The sequence below is a fragment of the Triturus cristatus genome, chromosome 4_2 (assembly GCF_964204655.1).
Source record: "Triturus cristatus chromosome 4_2, aTriCri1.1, whole genome shotgun sequence".
NCBI lineage: Eukaryota > Metazoa > Chordata > Amphibia > Caudata > Salamandridae > Triturus > Triturus cristatus.
The window spans coordinates 84,680,338-84,698,354 of NC_140586.1; the positions used below are offsets into that span (position 1 = coordinate 84,680,338).

Sequence of the window (18,017 nt, forward strand, 5' to 3'; positions counted from 1 at the left end):
TGAGAGTATTAATGCCAAACGCTCTGAATGTATGGCAACAGACCATTTTTAATGTCATATAGACGGATATAGGGAATGAGGGAAGGGATGCTGTGTTTGTTAATGCAAGCTCCTAAAAGGCGAGCAATAGGCCATTAAACAAAAGCCAGGCAGCCACAAACTCAGGACGGTGGGAGAGATCTGATTTAAAAGACCAACATGAATGGTCTGAATTGGAAATCGTCCCTGTGAGAAAGTGGCTCTGTATATACTGTTCCCAAATAGGTACAGGGTGTACACAGTCCACAGTCCCCAGAGGTTTGGCAGAGGCTAAAGTTTGATATACCCTTACTCTCTAAAGTGGTAGCTTGGTCGAGCAGTAAGGCAGTATCATTGGACAGTGTGAAGCATTTGTTGCACACACTCAGCCAGCAAATGGTCTCACACACTCAATAACTGGACTCTAGGCCAATGGTTTATATATAAAAAATATATGCTTGTTTTATTTTAGAACCAACAATAGGTATTAAAATATACTTTCTCAAAATGAGATGCTTTATATAAATACTTTTGCAATATGCAATTGACTTTTGTAGAAAGTTACAAGTGGTTGCAATAGGCAACACAATTCTAAACACAATAATGCATTGAGTTCAATGGAAGTTTCAAGTTATTTGCCACAGATTACTTTTAGGATTACTTTTGGAATTCCTGGATTGGATCCTAGATTCAGTCCTGGGTCAGTACTTGGAATCAAAGTCGACTTAATTACTGTGATGTTTTTTAGACAATATTTTGCTATTTCAAAAGTTGACACTTAGAAAAAATTTCATAGAAACCAGTCAATGATTCCCTATGGCAGAAAATTCAAGTTGCAGGTATAGTATGTTCTCGTTACTTTTGTAATCCAGTACTGGATGCCTAGACTCAGTACTGGGACCTTTATCCAAAACAGGTAAGTAATTACGTTTTCAGATATTATACGATTTTTAAAGAATATTTAAAGATTGCAGAAATTGACCAAAGAAATTTCACAGAAAAACAGTCAATGATTTCCTATGGGAGAAAACTGGGTTACTGGTAAGTACAGTTTTAAGTATTTTTCAGAGTCAGTGCTGGGCACCAAGATCCAGCACTGGGAGCTCAATTAAGAGCAGGTTTGTGTTTTCGTTACTCGGCTGATTTTTGGTGAAATATTTAAGTTTTGAAAAGTCCAGACTTAGAAGAAATTTCAGGAAAAGCCAGTCAATGTTACCCTATGGAGAAAATTGAGTTATCGGTTTAAAGGTAAGTACTCGACTGGCAGAGTTAAGGTTCTGGGCATAGACTCAGGGGTCTCCCAGGGTCAGGTAGGTACAGTTGGTTCACCCTCAGCGGCACAAGGGCGGCCGGGTGCAGAGAGAGTTAGGCCCAATGTTGTCCTATGAGAGATAGGAGGGCCTTGGTTGGTGGCTGCTGACTAGCAGGTCACTCGGCTGTGGGAGCTGGGCTCCTGGTCACTTACTCAGGGCAAGTGGGGAAGTAGATAGGTGTAGAGGTTGCACTGCCAGGGCAACTCGGGTGGCTGGGTGCAGGGTGCTTTTGAGCCTTCGGGCGCTCAATTGATTTCAATGAGAAATCTCCGGTTTAGAAAGACACTGCAAGCTCGGGAACGAGGATTCTTCAGGTGCCACCACCACTTCGAGAGGTAAGTTGGGTAGTTGGAGGATAGGTAGGTACCCCGGGATTGGGCACAGGCGGCCGCGGGGCACCGGGTGCAGGGGTGCCTTTTGGTGTCGGGAAATCTTACCCTCTGTTGATCGCGGTTGGGGGGGCACCTTGTTCTGAGGCTGCAGGCTTCTTCAGGAGGGTCGAGGGAGGTCCTTGAGTGCCGGACTCGGGGTCACAGTCGCTAAGGGGTCGCCCTTGTGGTCTTTGTTCACTCCGGCACAGGCCAGGCTTGGCTGGTGCAGAGTGTGCTGGGTTCGCGGTTACGGGCTGCTGCCAGGGATTAGAAGTAGATTTTGAGTAGAGCCTCTACTCATGGGAGTCCCAGGGGTTTAGAGTCAAAAGGTAGCCAGGTCCTCCGGGGTTTGTGAGGTTGCTGGCCACAAGAGATGCCGGGTTGGAGCAGGAGCAGGTTCGAGGGTCGACGGGCTGGGGCCAAAGCAGTTGGTGTCTCCCTCTTCTTAGCAGCTGCAGGGCAAGTCTTCTTTCTTCTAGCTCTTCTTCTGATTTTTGGAATCTGGGGAAGGAAGGTTCAGAGTGCCCCTAAATACTAGATTTAGGGGCGTTACAGGTAGGTGAAGGGCAGGGACCAATGGGTCCCTGTCCTGGGGTGGGTACACCCCCTATCCTCCCTCTCTCCTGTGGGAGGGGGGCAGTAGCCTAGTCCTAAAAGGGTAGGGCTTCACATCTTCAAGATGGCGAGAGCCCGGGGATGTGCTTCACCTCACCTCCCCCACCTGAGGGGTGGGGTTGGCAGGCTGGCACATCCCCTGTCCCTATTTGAGGCTTCCGGCCAAGCTTCCCGCCAGAGTGGGGGGTTGCAGTGGCCTGGGGAAGCTCACAGAGGCGGCATGCCTTTGATGCTTCCACCTGCCCATCCTGGGGGAGGAGATTTAGCACCTCGCCCAGGATGTGCATTGTTGCAGGCCCAGGAGAGCAGGGGCTCTCCTACCCAGGGGTCAAGCAACATGTCTGCTGTGTGACAGCCTAGGCAGCCTCAGAACAGATGTGGATTGTAGGTTAAGTTTTAGGGGGCATCTCTAAGATGCCCTCTGGGGTGCTTGGTACATTAAACCCACACTGATGCCAGTGTGGGATTTAATGTGCTGAGAAGTTTGATATCACACTTCTCAGTCTTCAGTGTTGCCATTATGGTGCTGTGGAGTTTGTGTTTGATGAGCTCGCGGCACCATGTACTCTTAAATGGCAGCACTGCACTTACAGTGCCCAGGAATGGACCTGGGTACTGTAAGGGGACAGGGCTCCTGCTCCTGTGCCCACACCATTGGCATAGGGCACCCAGCTAGAGGGTTGGCTGATGTATGCCATGGCAGTGTAGGTGATGGGCATGGCACACAGGGATGTGTGCCATGTCGACTCTTTGTTTTATCTTGCACCCAGTCACCCAGCCTACAAGGTCAGTGTGTGTGTGTGTGTGTAAGGGTACAGGGCCTCCAAGGGTGGCACAATGAGTGCCCTTAGAGGCCTTCCTTGGTCACAGGGCCCTGGGTACCTAGGGTACCATTTACCAGGGACTGACATGTGGCCAGGGTTTGCCAATTTGGGTTTTGTGTTTCTAGGGAAGGAACATAGGCCCTGGGCACCTGATTGGCAGGAGTCCAGGGTACACTCAGTCAAAGTACATTCGGCAATTCAGCAAAAAGTCGGGGCATAACATGCAAGAAAGATAGCACTTTCTCACAGTCCCCTACCCAGAACCTTATCTGGGAGGAGCCACGAGTAACAGGGTGACTTGGAAGCTTTGAGTCAAATAGTTAAGCATTGAAGACCACATTGTATTGGACCAGCGAGAAATGGCACAAAGGCCATTAGGAGAGCTCCCCCTCCCCGAGACACCAGGAGCCAGAAAGAAAAAGCATTTTTCAACAGAGTGCCAACAGAAATGGGCTCTCCAAATAATACCTGGCTGCAACCGAGAACCTTGGAGACTTTATGCTGCGTGCCGCCTTTAAACAGTGTGAAACGCAAAGTGAAAGTACATCTCAAAATTCTGATGCCCTCGATATGTTGGGTAGAACAATTATTAGGATTTATAGTGTAAATGGTTTATCACCGGCACTATATAGTAATTTCACGCAATTCCCCCCATTAAACTGATTTCCAACTTCAGAGGCAGCAAATGAAGTAACTTCCAAGTTCAAAAGGGTGTGCTTGCTTTCAGCCAAATGGGAATAATATAACACTACTGTACATTAAAGAGGGAACAGGGAAGATTGCAATAGTCAATGGGCAGAATCAACACATTACCAGTAATGAAAAGAAAAACGAGCTCGGTACAGTTCCAACAAATAATGTAGTGTCTCATGTGCTGAGAAAGAAACGGTCAGAAATAAAGTCTGAAGCTCAAGGTACACTGAGAAGGTGATCAGCAGCAACGCGGGAAGTTAGATACAAAAGCCTACAGTGCAGGGTTTGAACAATGCTGTTAAAACAAGACAAGCCCGGAAGTGGTGAGCGCGCTTGTGCCCGCTGTGGCGAAAGTGAAAGCGCCGCATTTGCCCATATGTTTCTAATTAACGGGACCGCGAGACGCGGCGTGATAATTGGAAACATATGGCGCGCATGCTCGCTAACGCGGACCCTAGGCCACAGAACAGAGAAGGTGGAACATGCACCCCCCTTGGGCCAATTGTGTGCTGTCTTTCTTAGAAAGACAGCACGCAAAGCTCAATAGCAAGTGATAAATTCCAAGCACACGCACAAGCGTGTGTTTGGAATTTAAAAGCCCTTACAAAATGCCTCGCAGAGCAGCGTATGCGCGCTAGCTCGGGCGAGACCTAAAAACCTGCTACCAGTCCACAAAAAGGCATCTGGACAGTGCCTGCCTTGAAGGAAAGGTCAGAATTCCCAAACATGTTTACATACACGAAAATGATGTTTCCAGTATCTGTGCACCTTCCCCAGATGGAGAGCCCAAAACGCCCTGCCCCAGTTCACCAGTTTCACAGTAATTGTCTAACAAGATAGCTTCTCTTCAAAAGTAACTGCATGCTCACTGAACTACTTGAAGAAACTTAAAGAAATGGTGTGTCTTTCGCATATTTAAAGCCTTTTCATTCAGCAGACTCTAGCAGCTCTACAGTCCACAGTTGTTCCATTTGGCATTTTTTATGTTGTTAATCTGTGAGATTTTATTTCAAAACCTTTCTGCGCCAATGTTGATTTGTTACTGAAATCAAACAAATAAGAGGTAGCGTTGGTTGAAAGGTAGGCTTAGAATTTCTGAGAGCAGGCAATGTTCACAAAACGAAAAGAGAAGGTACAGACAATGCAGGCGAATAATACATCTAGGTACCTCAGCCACTGAAGCGACAAGTGAAATGAGTGCGTCACAGTAAAAGACCAAATTAAATCTATGTCAAAACAGGATATATGTGAAATATTGCTGCACTAAATCGAACAGACCTCAACATTCCTTCTGGCAGACCAAATGTTTATGTAACTTGATGGTTTCAGTTGCTGTAATGTTTAACTCAATGAAAAATAAAATAAAAAAACAGTGGATGAACTGAAAGGTAAAAGGTTCACCCCACTAAACTTTGTGCAAAACTGAAGGCTGTGAGGGAAAGAGGTGTTTGGTAAAAACAAATAAAGGACAGTGAAGTCCCAGACCCAACATCAGTGCTCTATTACAGTACTGAGACTAACCTTCAGACCAAGGCTTTTGGGGACCTCCAGTGGGCATTCCAGGCATTCCTGGAGGGGCTCCCGCAGGTCCAGGAGGTGGCATGTTGGGCCCTGTCATACCTGCATAACAGAGCGTGACAATCACACCACAGTAAAACAGACTTACTAAAACAGTCTCACAAGAAACAGCATTACAAGCTTCCCTTAGAAACCCAAACGTTTTAAAAATATATATATTTTATTTAATCAGGTAGAAAAGGCTGATAATACATATAAAGAAACAGTCATTGAACATTTCTGAATAGCAGTCCATTCACTAGTGTAAAAACAAAAAAACAAAAACTATTACATATAGAAGATAGGAATTATGTTACTTATCCTGTAGGCATCTGTTCTTGGCATGTAGAGCTGTAGATTCACGTGCTGTTCATAAGTCCACCATCTAGTGTTGGGCTCGGATGATTGCAAGTTGCTTTTGATTCAAGACGTTTTCTTCGAGCCACGAGGTTCATTGACTCCTCCTCTTGGTAATATTGCGCATGGTCATCGACACAATCTTCAGATTGTTTTGCCATAGGTAGGGGAGAAGGAGTAGTTTCTTTTCTGTAACTCCAGTTCTGTAGTAGGGGTATCTCTGTTATAGTCATAATCTAGTGAATAGTCCCGCCCATGTGCGTGGACCCCGGAGCAATAAAAAATAATCTCTAAAAGGTGACAAATCATGCAGACCTGCATACACCTTTAAGAGAGAATTTAATTTAAAGACAGATAATGCAGCCTATACCCACAGGCTACACTGTCCAGTACTTCAACTAGAATTCCACCAACATCCACAAACAGCACTGCCTGTCTAGTTTTTCTCCACATAGGAAAAAACCCTGCCTCTACCAGCAAAAGCCTCTGGAATGATAGAGAGGAAGGAGTGGACAGACAAGCCCCATAGGCTGCCATTATGTGGCTTGGAACAGGATACTGTGCCTATAAGAAAACTTTCCAGTTTTCCAGAACTTTCCCCAGTATCCCAGAATGCCGAGCAGGTCCCATTTACTTTCAGTTCTTTTTGAAGGCGTAGCACGCCAGACCTGTAGCATTCTACATATGAATAAGTATCTCTCCACCGGGGAGGAGGGCGGGCGCTTATGACTATAACAGAGATACCCCTACTACAGAACTGGAGTTACAGAAAAGAAACTACTCCTTCTGTAGTAGGGGATCTCTGTGTATAGTCATAATCTAGTGAATAGAATGGCAAGCCCATCCCCACACAACAAAAGCGGTGGAGAACACACAAGACACTACCACTACTGTGCGAACAAATTTCGCAGCGAAGCCTGCCCAACCTCAGCATCTGCCCTGGCATCCGTGTCCAGACAGTAATGCGCAGCAAAGGTATGGCCGCCTTACAGATTTCTGCAATCGTAACATTACGCAGCAAAGCCGTCGTGGCAGCTTTGCCCCTGGTGGAATGAGCCTTAGGTTTACCCCCTAAGGTCTTATTAGCCTTTTGATAACACAATTGTATGCAGGACACAATCCACCGAGAAATGGACTGCTTAGAGGTCGCAAGACCAGTCCTGACTGAGCCATAATTAACAAACAATTGGTCAGACCTACGAATATCCTTGGTCTTATCCAGATAAAATTTCAACACCCTCCGAACATCCAGGGAATGGAGAGACCTTTCCGCTGGCGAAGAGGGATTCTGAAAGAACGTAGGTAAAGTTATGGTCTGGTTGACATGAAAATCAGAGATAACCTTAGGGAGAAATTTAGGGTGAGTACGCATCACAACCTTAGCAGCATGAAATACAGTATAAGGTTCTTGACAACATAATGCCTGAAGTTCACTCACCCTGCGGGCCGATGTAATGGCCACTAGGAACGCCGCCTTCCAGGATAGGTGCTGCAATGAAGCCTTGTGAATGGGTTCAAAAGGCTCCTTTATCAGTCTGGACAGCACCACATTCAAGTCCCAGGAAGGCGAGGGAAGTCTGACGGGAGGAAACACTTTCTTCAAGCCTTCCAAAAAATCCTTGACCACAGGGATCTGAAAGAAGGAAGTCTGTGAAGGGCATTTCCTGTAAGCAGTCAAAGCAGCCAGATGAACCTTAATGGAATGGAAATTAAGGCCAGACTGCGCCAGATGTAAAAGGTATGGAAGGATGACATCTTCCTTACATGTTGTAGGATCAAAGTTCTTGGACTTACACCATATACAGAACCTCTTCCACTTGTAAGCATAGGATGTTCTAGTGGAAGGTCGCTTAGACTCCTTCAGAATGTCCATACAGTCGTCTGGTAGATTCAGATGGCCATATTGCACTATTTCAGGAGCCATGCCGCCAAACTCAAAGACGAGAGGTTGGGGTGCGCCATCCGCCCCCCGAACTTCGTGAGAAGGTCCGGCCTGCACGGCAACCGCATGTGAGGAAGGAGAGACCGGTGAAGAAGGTCCGTGAACCACCACTGCCTGGGCCACTCCGGGGCGATCAGGATCATCCGCGCCCTGGACTGGGACAACTTGATGAGCACCGCCGGAATCAGGGGAATGGGTGGAAAAGCGTACAGAAAGCTGTTCGACCAATCGATCCATAGCGCATTCCCCAGCGTCCCCCGCTGGTAGTACCTGGATGCGAAGTCTCGGCATTTGCTGTTTTCGGCGTTGGCGAACAGATCTACGTCTGGAGTCCCCCACCTTGCGAAGACTTCTCCTAGTACTTCGTCGTTTATGACCCATTCGTGGTTTTCCTGAATCAGCCTGCTCAAGGCGTCCGCCTGAGCATTCTGCACCCCTGGCAGATGCGTGGCCGTAATCGTCAGTCCTCTGGGCAGCAGCCAGCGCCAGATCGCCTGCGCCTCCTGCGACAGAGTGCGCGATCTCGACCCCCCCTGCTTGTTGAGATAATACATCGTGGTTGTATTGTCCGTCTGTATCAGCAGCGAGTTGGTCTTGAAGGACGGAAGGAAGGCCTTCAGTGCCAGGAAGACAGATCTGAGTTCCAGGAAATTGATGTGGTACGTCGCTTCCAAAGCAGACCACTTCCCCTGAATCTGCAAGTCCCCGGAATGCGCTCCCCAGCCCTGGAGAGACGCATCCGTCACGACACTCGTCGTGGGAATGTCCTTGTGGAAGGGAACCCCCTTGAGGAGGTTTTCCGCCGAACACCACCACTTCAGAGACTGAAGAGCATGCAGCGACAGGCGTATCTTGTCGTCCCAAGAGCCTGTCCTCTGATCCCACTGATCCTCCAAACACTCCTGCAGTGGTCTCATGTGCAGCCGAGCGTGAGGCGTGAGGAAGATACAGGAGGCCATCGATCCCAGTAGAGATGACACCTTCCGCACTGTTGTCGATGGAGCAGTCCTGAGGTCCTGAGCCTTCCGAAGGAGTGATAACCGTCTCTCCTCCGAAGGAGACACGCTTGCTGACCGCGTATCGATGGAGGCCCCCAAGTACTGTATGCACTGGACCGGAGTCGTGACCGACTTGGACATGTTGACGTGTAACCCCAGCCTGTGCAAGAGCTCGCACGTCCATCGGAAGTGTTCTTGCGCTTCCGCGAAGGATGATGCCTTGATCAGCCAATCGTCCAGATACGGGTAGACAAACACCTTGTTCTTCCGCAGGTGTGCCACCACCACCGCCATGCACTTTGAAAAAGTCCTGGGCGCAGATTTTAGCCCGAATGGCAGTACTGTGTATTGATAGTGATTGGCGCCGACTTGGAATCGCAGGAACTTCCTGTGCTTCCTCGCTATGGGCACATGGAAGTACGCATCCTGTAGATCTATGGCACAGAGCCAGTCTCCCCGTTGCAGCTGAGGGTAAATCTGGTGCAACGAAAGCATACGGAACTTCTCTCTGCGAATCCATTTGTTTGCCTGCCTCAAATCCAGAATGGGCCTGAACTCGTTCTTGTCCTTCTTGCGAACGAGGAAGAACCGAGAGTACAGACCTCTTCCCCTTTGAGACAGAGGTACTTCTTCTACCGCCTTTTTTCTCAACAAGATGTCTGCCTCCGCCTGGAGCTCTCTCAGCTGGAATCGAGAGCTGACCGGCGGAATCGCTGGAGGCGGGCTGATAAACCGAAGACTGTATCCATTGCAAACAATATTCAGCACCCACTTGTCCTGAGTAATTTTTCTCCACTCTGCCGGAAAAAATTGAATGCTTCCCCCCACTGGAGTGGGTAACGGTTGAGGGGGAAGTAACCGCTCAGGGCCGAGACCCGGCCGGGCCCTTGGTTGTGGTAGTAGCCTGCTGGCCTCCTCTACCCCTCTGGCGTTTCTGGAAGGGCTTGCGGAACTGCTGCTGTTGTGGCTGCTGCTGTCCCGAGCCCTGCCCTCGCCCTCTGCCCGACGATCCGAACCTCCTTTGGAACGGGCGCTTCTTTTTCTCGGCCTTCTCCAACCCGACGGCCGTCAGGGTTTCCGCTTCAGCCTTCATGCGGGCCATCTCATCGTCCGCATGTTTCCCGAACAGGGTTTCCCCCGAGAAGGGCAGGTTGGCCACTCTTTGCTGCGCCTCTGGCTTGAGGGACGTCAGGCGCAACCACGAATGACGCCGCTGGTGGACGCCGTGACAGTAGGCGTGGGCGGCCAATAAAGCTACGTCCGCCGCTGCGCTGATCGTTTGATTCGACACCAGCATGCCTTCGCGCACCGTCTCCAAGAAGTCCTCCTTCTTGTCCCGTGGCAGGAGGTCTGCATATTGCTGCAGGGACTCCCACAGGGCCCAGTCGTAACGGCCCAACAAAGCCCCTGCACTCGCCGCCTTCATGGTGGTGGCGGCGGTGCCACACACCTTCCTGCCCGCAGAATCCAGCCAGCGGCTTTCTTTGTCGGGTGGAACCGTGGAGGCCGGGGCGGTCGCATGTTGTTTTCTTGCCGCCGTCACTATCACCGAATCCGGCTTCGGGTCCACTCTCAGAAATGACGGATCCGACTCCGGGGCCCTGTACTTTTTCATGAGCCTGGAAGGAGCGGCCTTCGTCGTCGCGGGAGTAAGGAACAGTTCCAAGGCGGGTTCCACCAGTCCGGGTACCAAAGGCAGTAGGGGGCGAGACAGGTGTTTTTTATGAAGCGTCTCGAATATCACGGACGTCGTGGGTGTTGGAACCGTCACCGTGATACCCAACTTTGCCGCCCCTCGCAACAGCACCTCTTGGAAAGACACCAGGTCGTCCACCGGAGACACCCTCGTCCCCGGGGAGTCCGACAGCGTCGGGGAAAGACCTCTGTCCGAGGAGCGCGTGCGCGACCTGGACCTATACCTCCTACGGCGTCGTCTTGAGTCCGACGAAGACCGTCCACGGCTCCGTGATCTTCTCCTCCTGTGAGAGCGGGAGCGCGACCTCTTCGGCTTCGGCCTGTCCACCGGCCTCGCTGGTCCAGGAGACCGTGGGCGTCGTGGTTTCGGGGTCCCCTGCGGCGGAGTCGGGTACCGTGGAAGGGAAACCGACCGCGGAGGAACCGGCGGCGGCCCCACAGGGGTGCGTGGCAGCGACAGAGGCTGGGGCGGCGGAGGCAGCACCCGCGGCCGAGGTGGCGGTGGTGGAGGTGGCGGCGGTGGAGGTGTTTATGGAGGTGGCGGTGGAGGTGGAGGTGGTGGCAGTGGAGGCGGCGTCGGCGGGAGAGGAGGAGGCGACGGAGGCATCCGCGGCGGCGTATACACCACCGAGTACACCGATCCCGGTGACTCTCTCTTCCTCGACGTCGATCTACTCCTCGACGTCGATCTTCTCCTCGACGTCGATCTTCTCCTCGACGTCGATCGTCTCCTCGACGTCGATCTTCTCCTCGACGTCGATCGTCGCCTCGACGCCGACCTGCGCCTCGACGGCGACCTGTGCCTCGACGCCGATCTTCTCCTCGGCGTCAATCTTCGCCTCGACGGCGACCTTCGCGACGGCGACCTTCGCCTCGACGGCGACCTCAAGCGTCTCGACGTCGATCTCCTTCTCCTCTTCATCGACGGCGAGCTGCGATCCCTCGACGGCGAATGCCGACGCCGGGTCCCATCTCGACGACGACCGCTGGACGGGGCCGACGACGGCGTCGTCGCCGACGACGCCGATGTAGTCGACGGCGGCCTATGCACGTCCCTCGACGGCGATCGTCGACGCCGCTTCTCCCCAGAGCCCTGGGGGGACGGCGAACAGACGGTGGTCATCCTCCTCGACGTCGCCGTCGACGCCCTCGACGTCGACGGGGAGTGGGAGCGTTTACTGGTCTTCCTGCCCCTGGGGAGCCCCCCAGAGGCCTCAGTATGGGCCAAATCAGCCCCTCCAGACCCACCTGGTGCCTTCAGTCTTCGTTCCTCCAGAACTTGAAGCCTGATCTTCATTCTGTCCCTCAGGGTCCTTGCAGAGAACGAGTGGCAGATGGTACAGCTTTCAGGCACGTAGGACTGTGGAAGGCAACCTAAGCACACCTCGTGTGGATCAGTTTTAGCCTTCTTTCGACCACATTCCGGGCACTTGTCGAACAAGCCAGGCATGTTGACAGTACCAGCTACTAAACACAAGAAAAAATGACAAAAATTGCCAAAATCTCAATTAAACCCTTGAAAGGGGAGAGCTCAATGCTCCAGGGTCCTGCTAGCAGGGGCCGGAAAAAAGAACTGAAAGTAAATGGGACCTGCTGGGCATTCTGGGATACTGGGGAAAGTTCTGGAAAACTGGAAAGTTTTCTTAAAGGCACAGTATCCTGTTCCAAGCCACATAATGGCAGCCTATGGGGCTTGTCTGTCCACTCCTTCCTCTCTATCATTCCAGAGGCTTTTGCTGGTAGAGGCAGGGTTTTTTCCTATGTGGAGAAAAACTAGACAGGCAGTGCTGTTTGTGGATGTTGGTGGAATTCTAGTTGAAGTACTGGACAGTGTAGCCTGTGGGTATAGGCTGCATTATCTGTCTTTAAATTAAATTCTCTCTTAAAGGTGTATGCAGGTCTGCATGATTTGTCACCTTTTAGAGATTATTTTTTATTGCTCCGGGGTCCACGCACATGGGCGGGACTATTCACTAGATTATGACTATAACAGAGATACCCCTACTACGGAATGTTATAGTGCTAAGTATAGCAATGTGATGGCCATGCAATAGTATGATGCAAGTATATAATGTATATGAACTGCAACATGCACTGGTTGTTTTGGGGAGGGAGGATGGCACATGTGAATCTACAGCACTACATGCCAAGAACAGATGCTTACATGGTAAGTAATATCCGTTTGAGGCATGTGTGCTATAGATACATATGCTGTACATAGACTGTAAAGTAGTCCCTCCTCCTAGGCAGTGGTTAACCTGTGGGGGCTGCAATTGTTGTAAAGAGAGTCCTTAAGACTGCGTGGCCAACACTGGCTTGTTGGTGTGCAAAGACATCCACACAATAATGTTTTGTAAATGTGCGTGGAGTGGAACACTTGGCTGCTTTGCAATTGTCAGCAATGGGAATGTTTCCTAAAAAAGCCCTAAAAGCTCCTTTAGGGGAAACAAGTAAAAGTATTTTAGGTTTTGTATAGCAAGTTTGGATGCATTCAATGAGCCATCTTGAAATTCCTAATTTTGAAATGGCCTATCCCTTATGAGGTGATGAAAGTCAATAAATAATTGCTTTGTCTCTCTGAATGTTTTAGTCCTGTGAATGTTTTAGTTCTGTCAATATAATACATTAGTGCTCTTTTAACATCGAATGTGTGTAATGCTCTGCCTGCAACATAATCTGGTCGCAGGAAAAAAAATGGTATTTCAATGGATTGGTTAATATGAAAGCTGGAAATGAACGTTGGAAGGAACTTATGATTTGTTCTGAGTAACTGTAGGAAAGTGGCTCTGTACATACTGTTCCCAAAAAGGTACAGTGTGTACAGAGTCCACAGCCCCCAGAGGTTTGGCAGAGGCTAAAGTTAGATATAACCTTACTCTCTAAGGTGGTAGCTTGGTCGAGCAGTAAGGCAGTATCAGAGGACAGTGTAAAGCATTTGTTGTACACAGTCAGCAAATGGTCTCCCACACTCAAGAACTGAACTCTAGGCCAATGGTTTGTATATAAAAATATATGGTTGTTTTATTTTAGAACCAACAATAGGTATCAAAATATACTTTCTCAGACCGAGAGGCTTTAGTTGAATACTTTGCAAGAGGCAATTGACTTGGAATGCAATAGTTACAGTTTGTTGCAGTAGGCAACACAATTTCAAACAAAATAATACATTGGGCTCAATGGGAATTTTAAGTTATATGCAATTGATTACTTTAAGGATAACTTTTCTAACTCCAGGACTGGATCCTAGATTCAGTCCTGGGACAGTTCTTGGAAACAAGTAAGTAAATACGTTTTAGTTACTGTTGTGCTTTTTATGGTTTAAATGTTTTATACTGTTGTGCTTTTTAAGCAATATTTAGCTATTTTAAAAGTTGACACTTAGAAACTTTTTCTAATCAAATTACCAATGTTATCCTATGGGAGGAAATTCACTTAGCAGGTAAGGAGGGTTATGGTTACTTTTTCTAGGTCAGTGTTGGATCCTGGATCCAACACGAGTGTACCACCTGTAAGCAGTTGAGAAACTGCGTATAAGTTATACAGGCGATTTTTAACTAATATTTATAAGCTTGCAAATTCGACACTTAGAAGAATTTCACAGAAAAACAGTCAATGGTTTCCTATGGAAGAAAATTCAAGTTACGGGTAAGGAATATGCTTCTTACCAGTATGCATCTGTTCTCGGCATGTAGAGCTGCAGAGCCACACACTTAGGATAAGATCGCCATCTGGTGTTGGGCTCGGATGCTTGCAGGTTGTTGTTGTCTTCGGAAGAAGTCTTTGGTCACGAGATAGGTGACTCCTCCCTTGGACGATAGTGCGCATGGGAGCGCGCTTCAACTTAGGCGGAGTAGCTGTCTGATTCGAAATAACCAGTTTTTGTTTTCGGTGCAGATAGCAAAGGTCAAAGCGTTGTAGGGGCAAATATGGAAGAGAGGGAGGCCCCTGCTTTAGGCTGAATTTTCAGAGCCGAGCCCAAGGACGAGACTTCCGATTCATTCTTTCGGTACGCTCCATGGCCTTTTTGCAGTTGCGGACCGTGAGCAGTTTTTTTCGGTCTAGACCGATTTGGGCTTTGGATCAGGGATAGTAGTACTCACTGTCTGATGCTTTTGTGCCGGCTGAGTGTGGCTGAGTCCAGACTATATTGAGACTGAATCGGAATCTTAAATAGAGAGGGATTCCTCTTGTGCCGCTGAAGCTTCCTCATCTTCGTCCTATTGCAGACGAAGATGTCCAAATCATCGGCCGCTTGCCTGCATTGCATTTCGTGGCGTCGGGCATGTCGATCTCGATGGATCTTTTTTGATCAAAAAGATTTGCAGGCCTCACAGGTGTCTTCTCGATGATCAGGCGTGAGGCATAGGTTGCAAACGGAGTGTTGGTCGGTATAGGGGTTCTAAGAATGACACTTCGAACAAAAGCGGAACGGAGTTCATTCCATCAGCAAGTCATTCTCCGAAGGACACTGAAAAGGAGAAAGGGAGCTCAGCCAGGCTTGGCACGCAGTGTTCGAGACCCGCTACACAGAAAGGTGAGCACTCAGATGCAATGAACTACGTGATCGAGACAATAACATCAACTGGAGAGCTATAGGAGAACCGATAGGTTGTTCGCAGGAGTCTCGAAGTGGAGTGCAAGAGATTACATCCAAACCCATCAGCAGAAAAAAACAATCTGAAGATGGGGTTGATGACCATGCGCAATATTACCAAGAGGAGAAGTCGCACAACCTTGTGACTTCAAGAAAACGTCTTGGAATAAAAGCAACTTGTAATCATCCGAGCCCAACACTAGATGGCGGACTTATGCACAGCATGTGTATCTACAGCACACATGCTTCGAACACAATGACTCTCCTTTACCAAAAATTCATGTATACTATTCTAATAAATATCAATGGAATTATGTCATTAGCATTATCTAGGTATTGGCTAAGTTCACTATCCCAGATATCCTGATATTTCTTTAGTGCCACAACTCTTTGTGCATAAAGTCATTCATTCAACTTAACCTGTTTGATTTTGTTTAGCCAGAAATCGTAAGAAGGAAATTCTGTACTTTTCAGCTTTTGTAATATTAGAGATTTAGCCACTAGAGATGCTATAAAAATGTTTATGTTAAAGCTGTTGCCGTACAGAGAAGATTGCTGCTATCGACATTCCAAAAAGGATCTGGAGTCATGGCCACTGTGAGAAAGTGGCTCTGCATATACTGTTCCCTAATAGGTACAGGGTGTACAGAGTCCACAGTCCCCCAGAGGCTGATAGAGGTCAAAGTTAGGTATGACCTTACTCTCAAAAGTGGTAGCTTGGTCGAGCAGTAAGGCAGTACCAGAGGACAGTGTAAAGCATTTATTGTACACACTCAGTCAGCAAATGGTTTCACACACTCAATAACTGAACTCTAGGCCAATGGTTTGTATATATAAAATATATGCTTGTTTTATTTTTAGAACCACAAAGGGGGTAAAAATATACTTTCTCAGAATGAGAGGTTGAATATAAATACTTTTGTCTTAAGCAATAAATTTGTGTAAACAATCACAGTTGGTTGCAATAAACAATCCTATTTCCTAAACATAACAATGCATTGAGCTCAATGGTAAATTCAGGTTATTTGTAATAAATTACTTTTCAGATTACTTTTGGAATTCCAGGTCTGGCTCCTAGAACCAGCCTTGGGTCAGTATTCAGAATCAAGTGATGAAAGTCGACTTAATAACTGTAATGATTTTTAAATAATATTTAGCTATTTCAAAAGTTAGCACTTAGAAAATATTTCAAAGAAAACATTCAATGGATCTCTATGGCAAGAAATTCACATTGCAGGTAGAGTACTTTATCGTTACTTTTGTAATCCAGGACTGGGTGCCTAGACCCAGGACTGGGGTCCTTATCAAAAGCAGGTAAGTAATTTCGTTTGCAGAAATGGTACGATTTTAAAAGAATATTTCAAATTAGCAAAAATAGACACTTAGAAGAAATTTCACAGAAAAGCAGACAATGGTTTCCTATGGGAGAAAAATGAGTTAGAGGTAAGTATAGTTGTGAACACTTTTCAGGGTCAGGGCTGGGCACCAAGATCCAGCACTGGGAGCTCACCTGGGAGCAGGTGAGTAAATTCGTTTTTGTCACTTGGCTGATTTTTGGTGAATTTTTGCAGTTTTGAAAAGTTAGGCACAATGTTATCCTATGAGGGATAGGGGGGCCTTGGTTGGTGGCTGCTGTCTGGCAAGCCACGCGGCTGTGGGAGCTGGGCTCCTGGTCACTTACTCAGGGCAAGTGGGGAAGTAGGTTAGTGTAGAGAGGGCACTGCCAGGGCCACTCGGGCGGCTGGGTGCAGGGTGCTTTTGAGCCTTCGGGCGCTCAATGGAAATCAATGGGAATGTTCCGGTTTGGAAAAAGGCTGCAGGCTCGGGGACGAGGATGTTTCAGGTGCCACCACCACTTCGAGAGGTAAGTTGGGTAGTTGTAGGTTAGGTGGGTAACCTGGGATTGGGCACAGGGGGCCGCAGGGCGCCGGGTGCAGGGGTGCCTTTTGACGTCGGGAATCTTACCCTCTGGTTGTTCGCGGCTGGGGTGGCACTTGGTTCTGAGGCTGCAGGCTTCTTCCGGGATGTCGAGGGGGGTCCTTGGGTGCCGGACTCTGGGTCACAGTCGCCGTGGGGTCGTCCTCAGGGTCTTTGTCCACTCCGGCACTGGCCAGGCTTGGCTGGTGCAGAGTGTGTTGGGTCCGCGGTCCCGGGCTGGTGCCAGGGATAGCAAATGGGTTTCTTGAGTAGAGCCTCTACTCGTGGGAGTCCCAGGGGCTTAGAGCTAAAGGGTAGCCAGGTCCTCCGGGGTTGGTGAGGTTGCTGGCCACGAGAGATGCCGCGCTGGTGCAGGTTCGAGAGTCGACAGGCCGGTAGGGCTGGGGCCAAAGCAGTTGGTGTCTTCTTCTCTTTTTAGCACCTGCAGGGCAGGTCCTTGTTCTTCTTGCTCTTCTTGTAGTTTTCTATCTGGAATCTAAGAAAGGAAGGTTCAGGGGGCCCCTAAATACTAGATTTAGGGGCATTACAGGTAGGTGAAGGCCAGGGACCAATGGGTCCCTGTCCTGGGGTGGGTACACCCCCTATCCTGCCTCTCTCCTGTGGGAGGGGGGCAGTAGCCTAATCCTGATAGGGTAGGGCCTCCCATCTTCAAGATGGCGAGAGCCCGGAGATGTGCTTCACCTCGCCTCCCCCACCTGAGGGGTGGGGTGGGCAGGCTGGCACATCCCCTGTCCTTGTATGGGGTTTCCGGCCAAGCTTCCCGCCAGAGTGGGGGGTTGCAGTGGCCTGGGGAAACTCCAAATGGCGGCCTGCCTTTGAAGCTTCCCTTTTGCTCATCCTGGGGGAGGAGATTTCTCACCTCACCCAGGATGTGCATTGTTGCAGGGGCTCTCCCACCCAGGGGTCCAGCAACGTGTCTGCTGTGTGGCAGCCTGGGCAGCCTCAGAGCAGACGTGGATTGTAAGTTAGCTGTAAGGGGGCATCTCTAAGATGCCCTCTGGGGTGCTTAGTACATTAAATCCCACACTGGCATCAGTGTGGGTTCAATGTGCTGAGAAGTTTGATACCAAACTTCCCAGGCTTCAGTGTTGCCAATATGGTG

At 49.0% G+C, this 18,017-nt stretch overlaps 1 protein-coding gene across 5 annotated transcripts in view; it reads right to left on the minus strand.

Annotated features, from left to right (window-relative positions):
• The window catches only part of SMARCA4 (SWI/SNF related BAF chromatin remodeling complex subunit ATPase 4), a 533,682-nt gene that overhangs the window by 419,198 nt on the left and 96,467 nt on the right, over positions 1 to 18,017 (minus strand). For all 5 annotated transcript variants that reach the window (XM_085600653.1, XM_085600652.1, XM_085600651.1 and 2 more), the window contains exon 5: positions 5,356 to 5,454. In XM_085600653.1, coding sequence (XP_085456779.1) covers positions 5,356 to 5,454 — 99 coding nt within the window. The remainder of the gene's footprint in view (positions 1 to 5,355; positions 5,455 to 18,017) is intronic.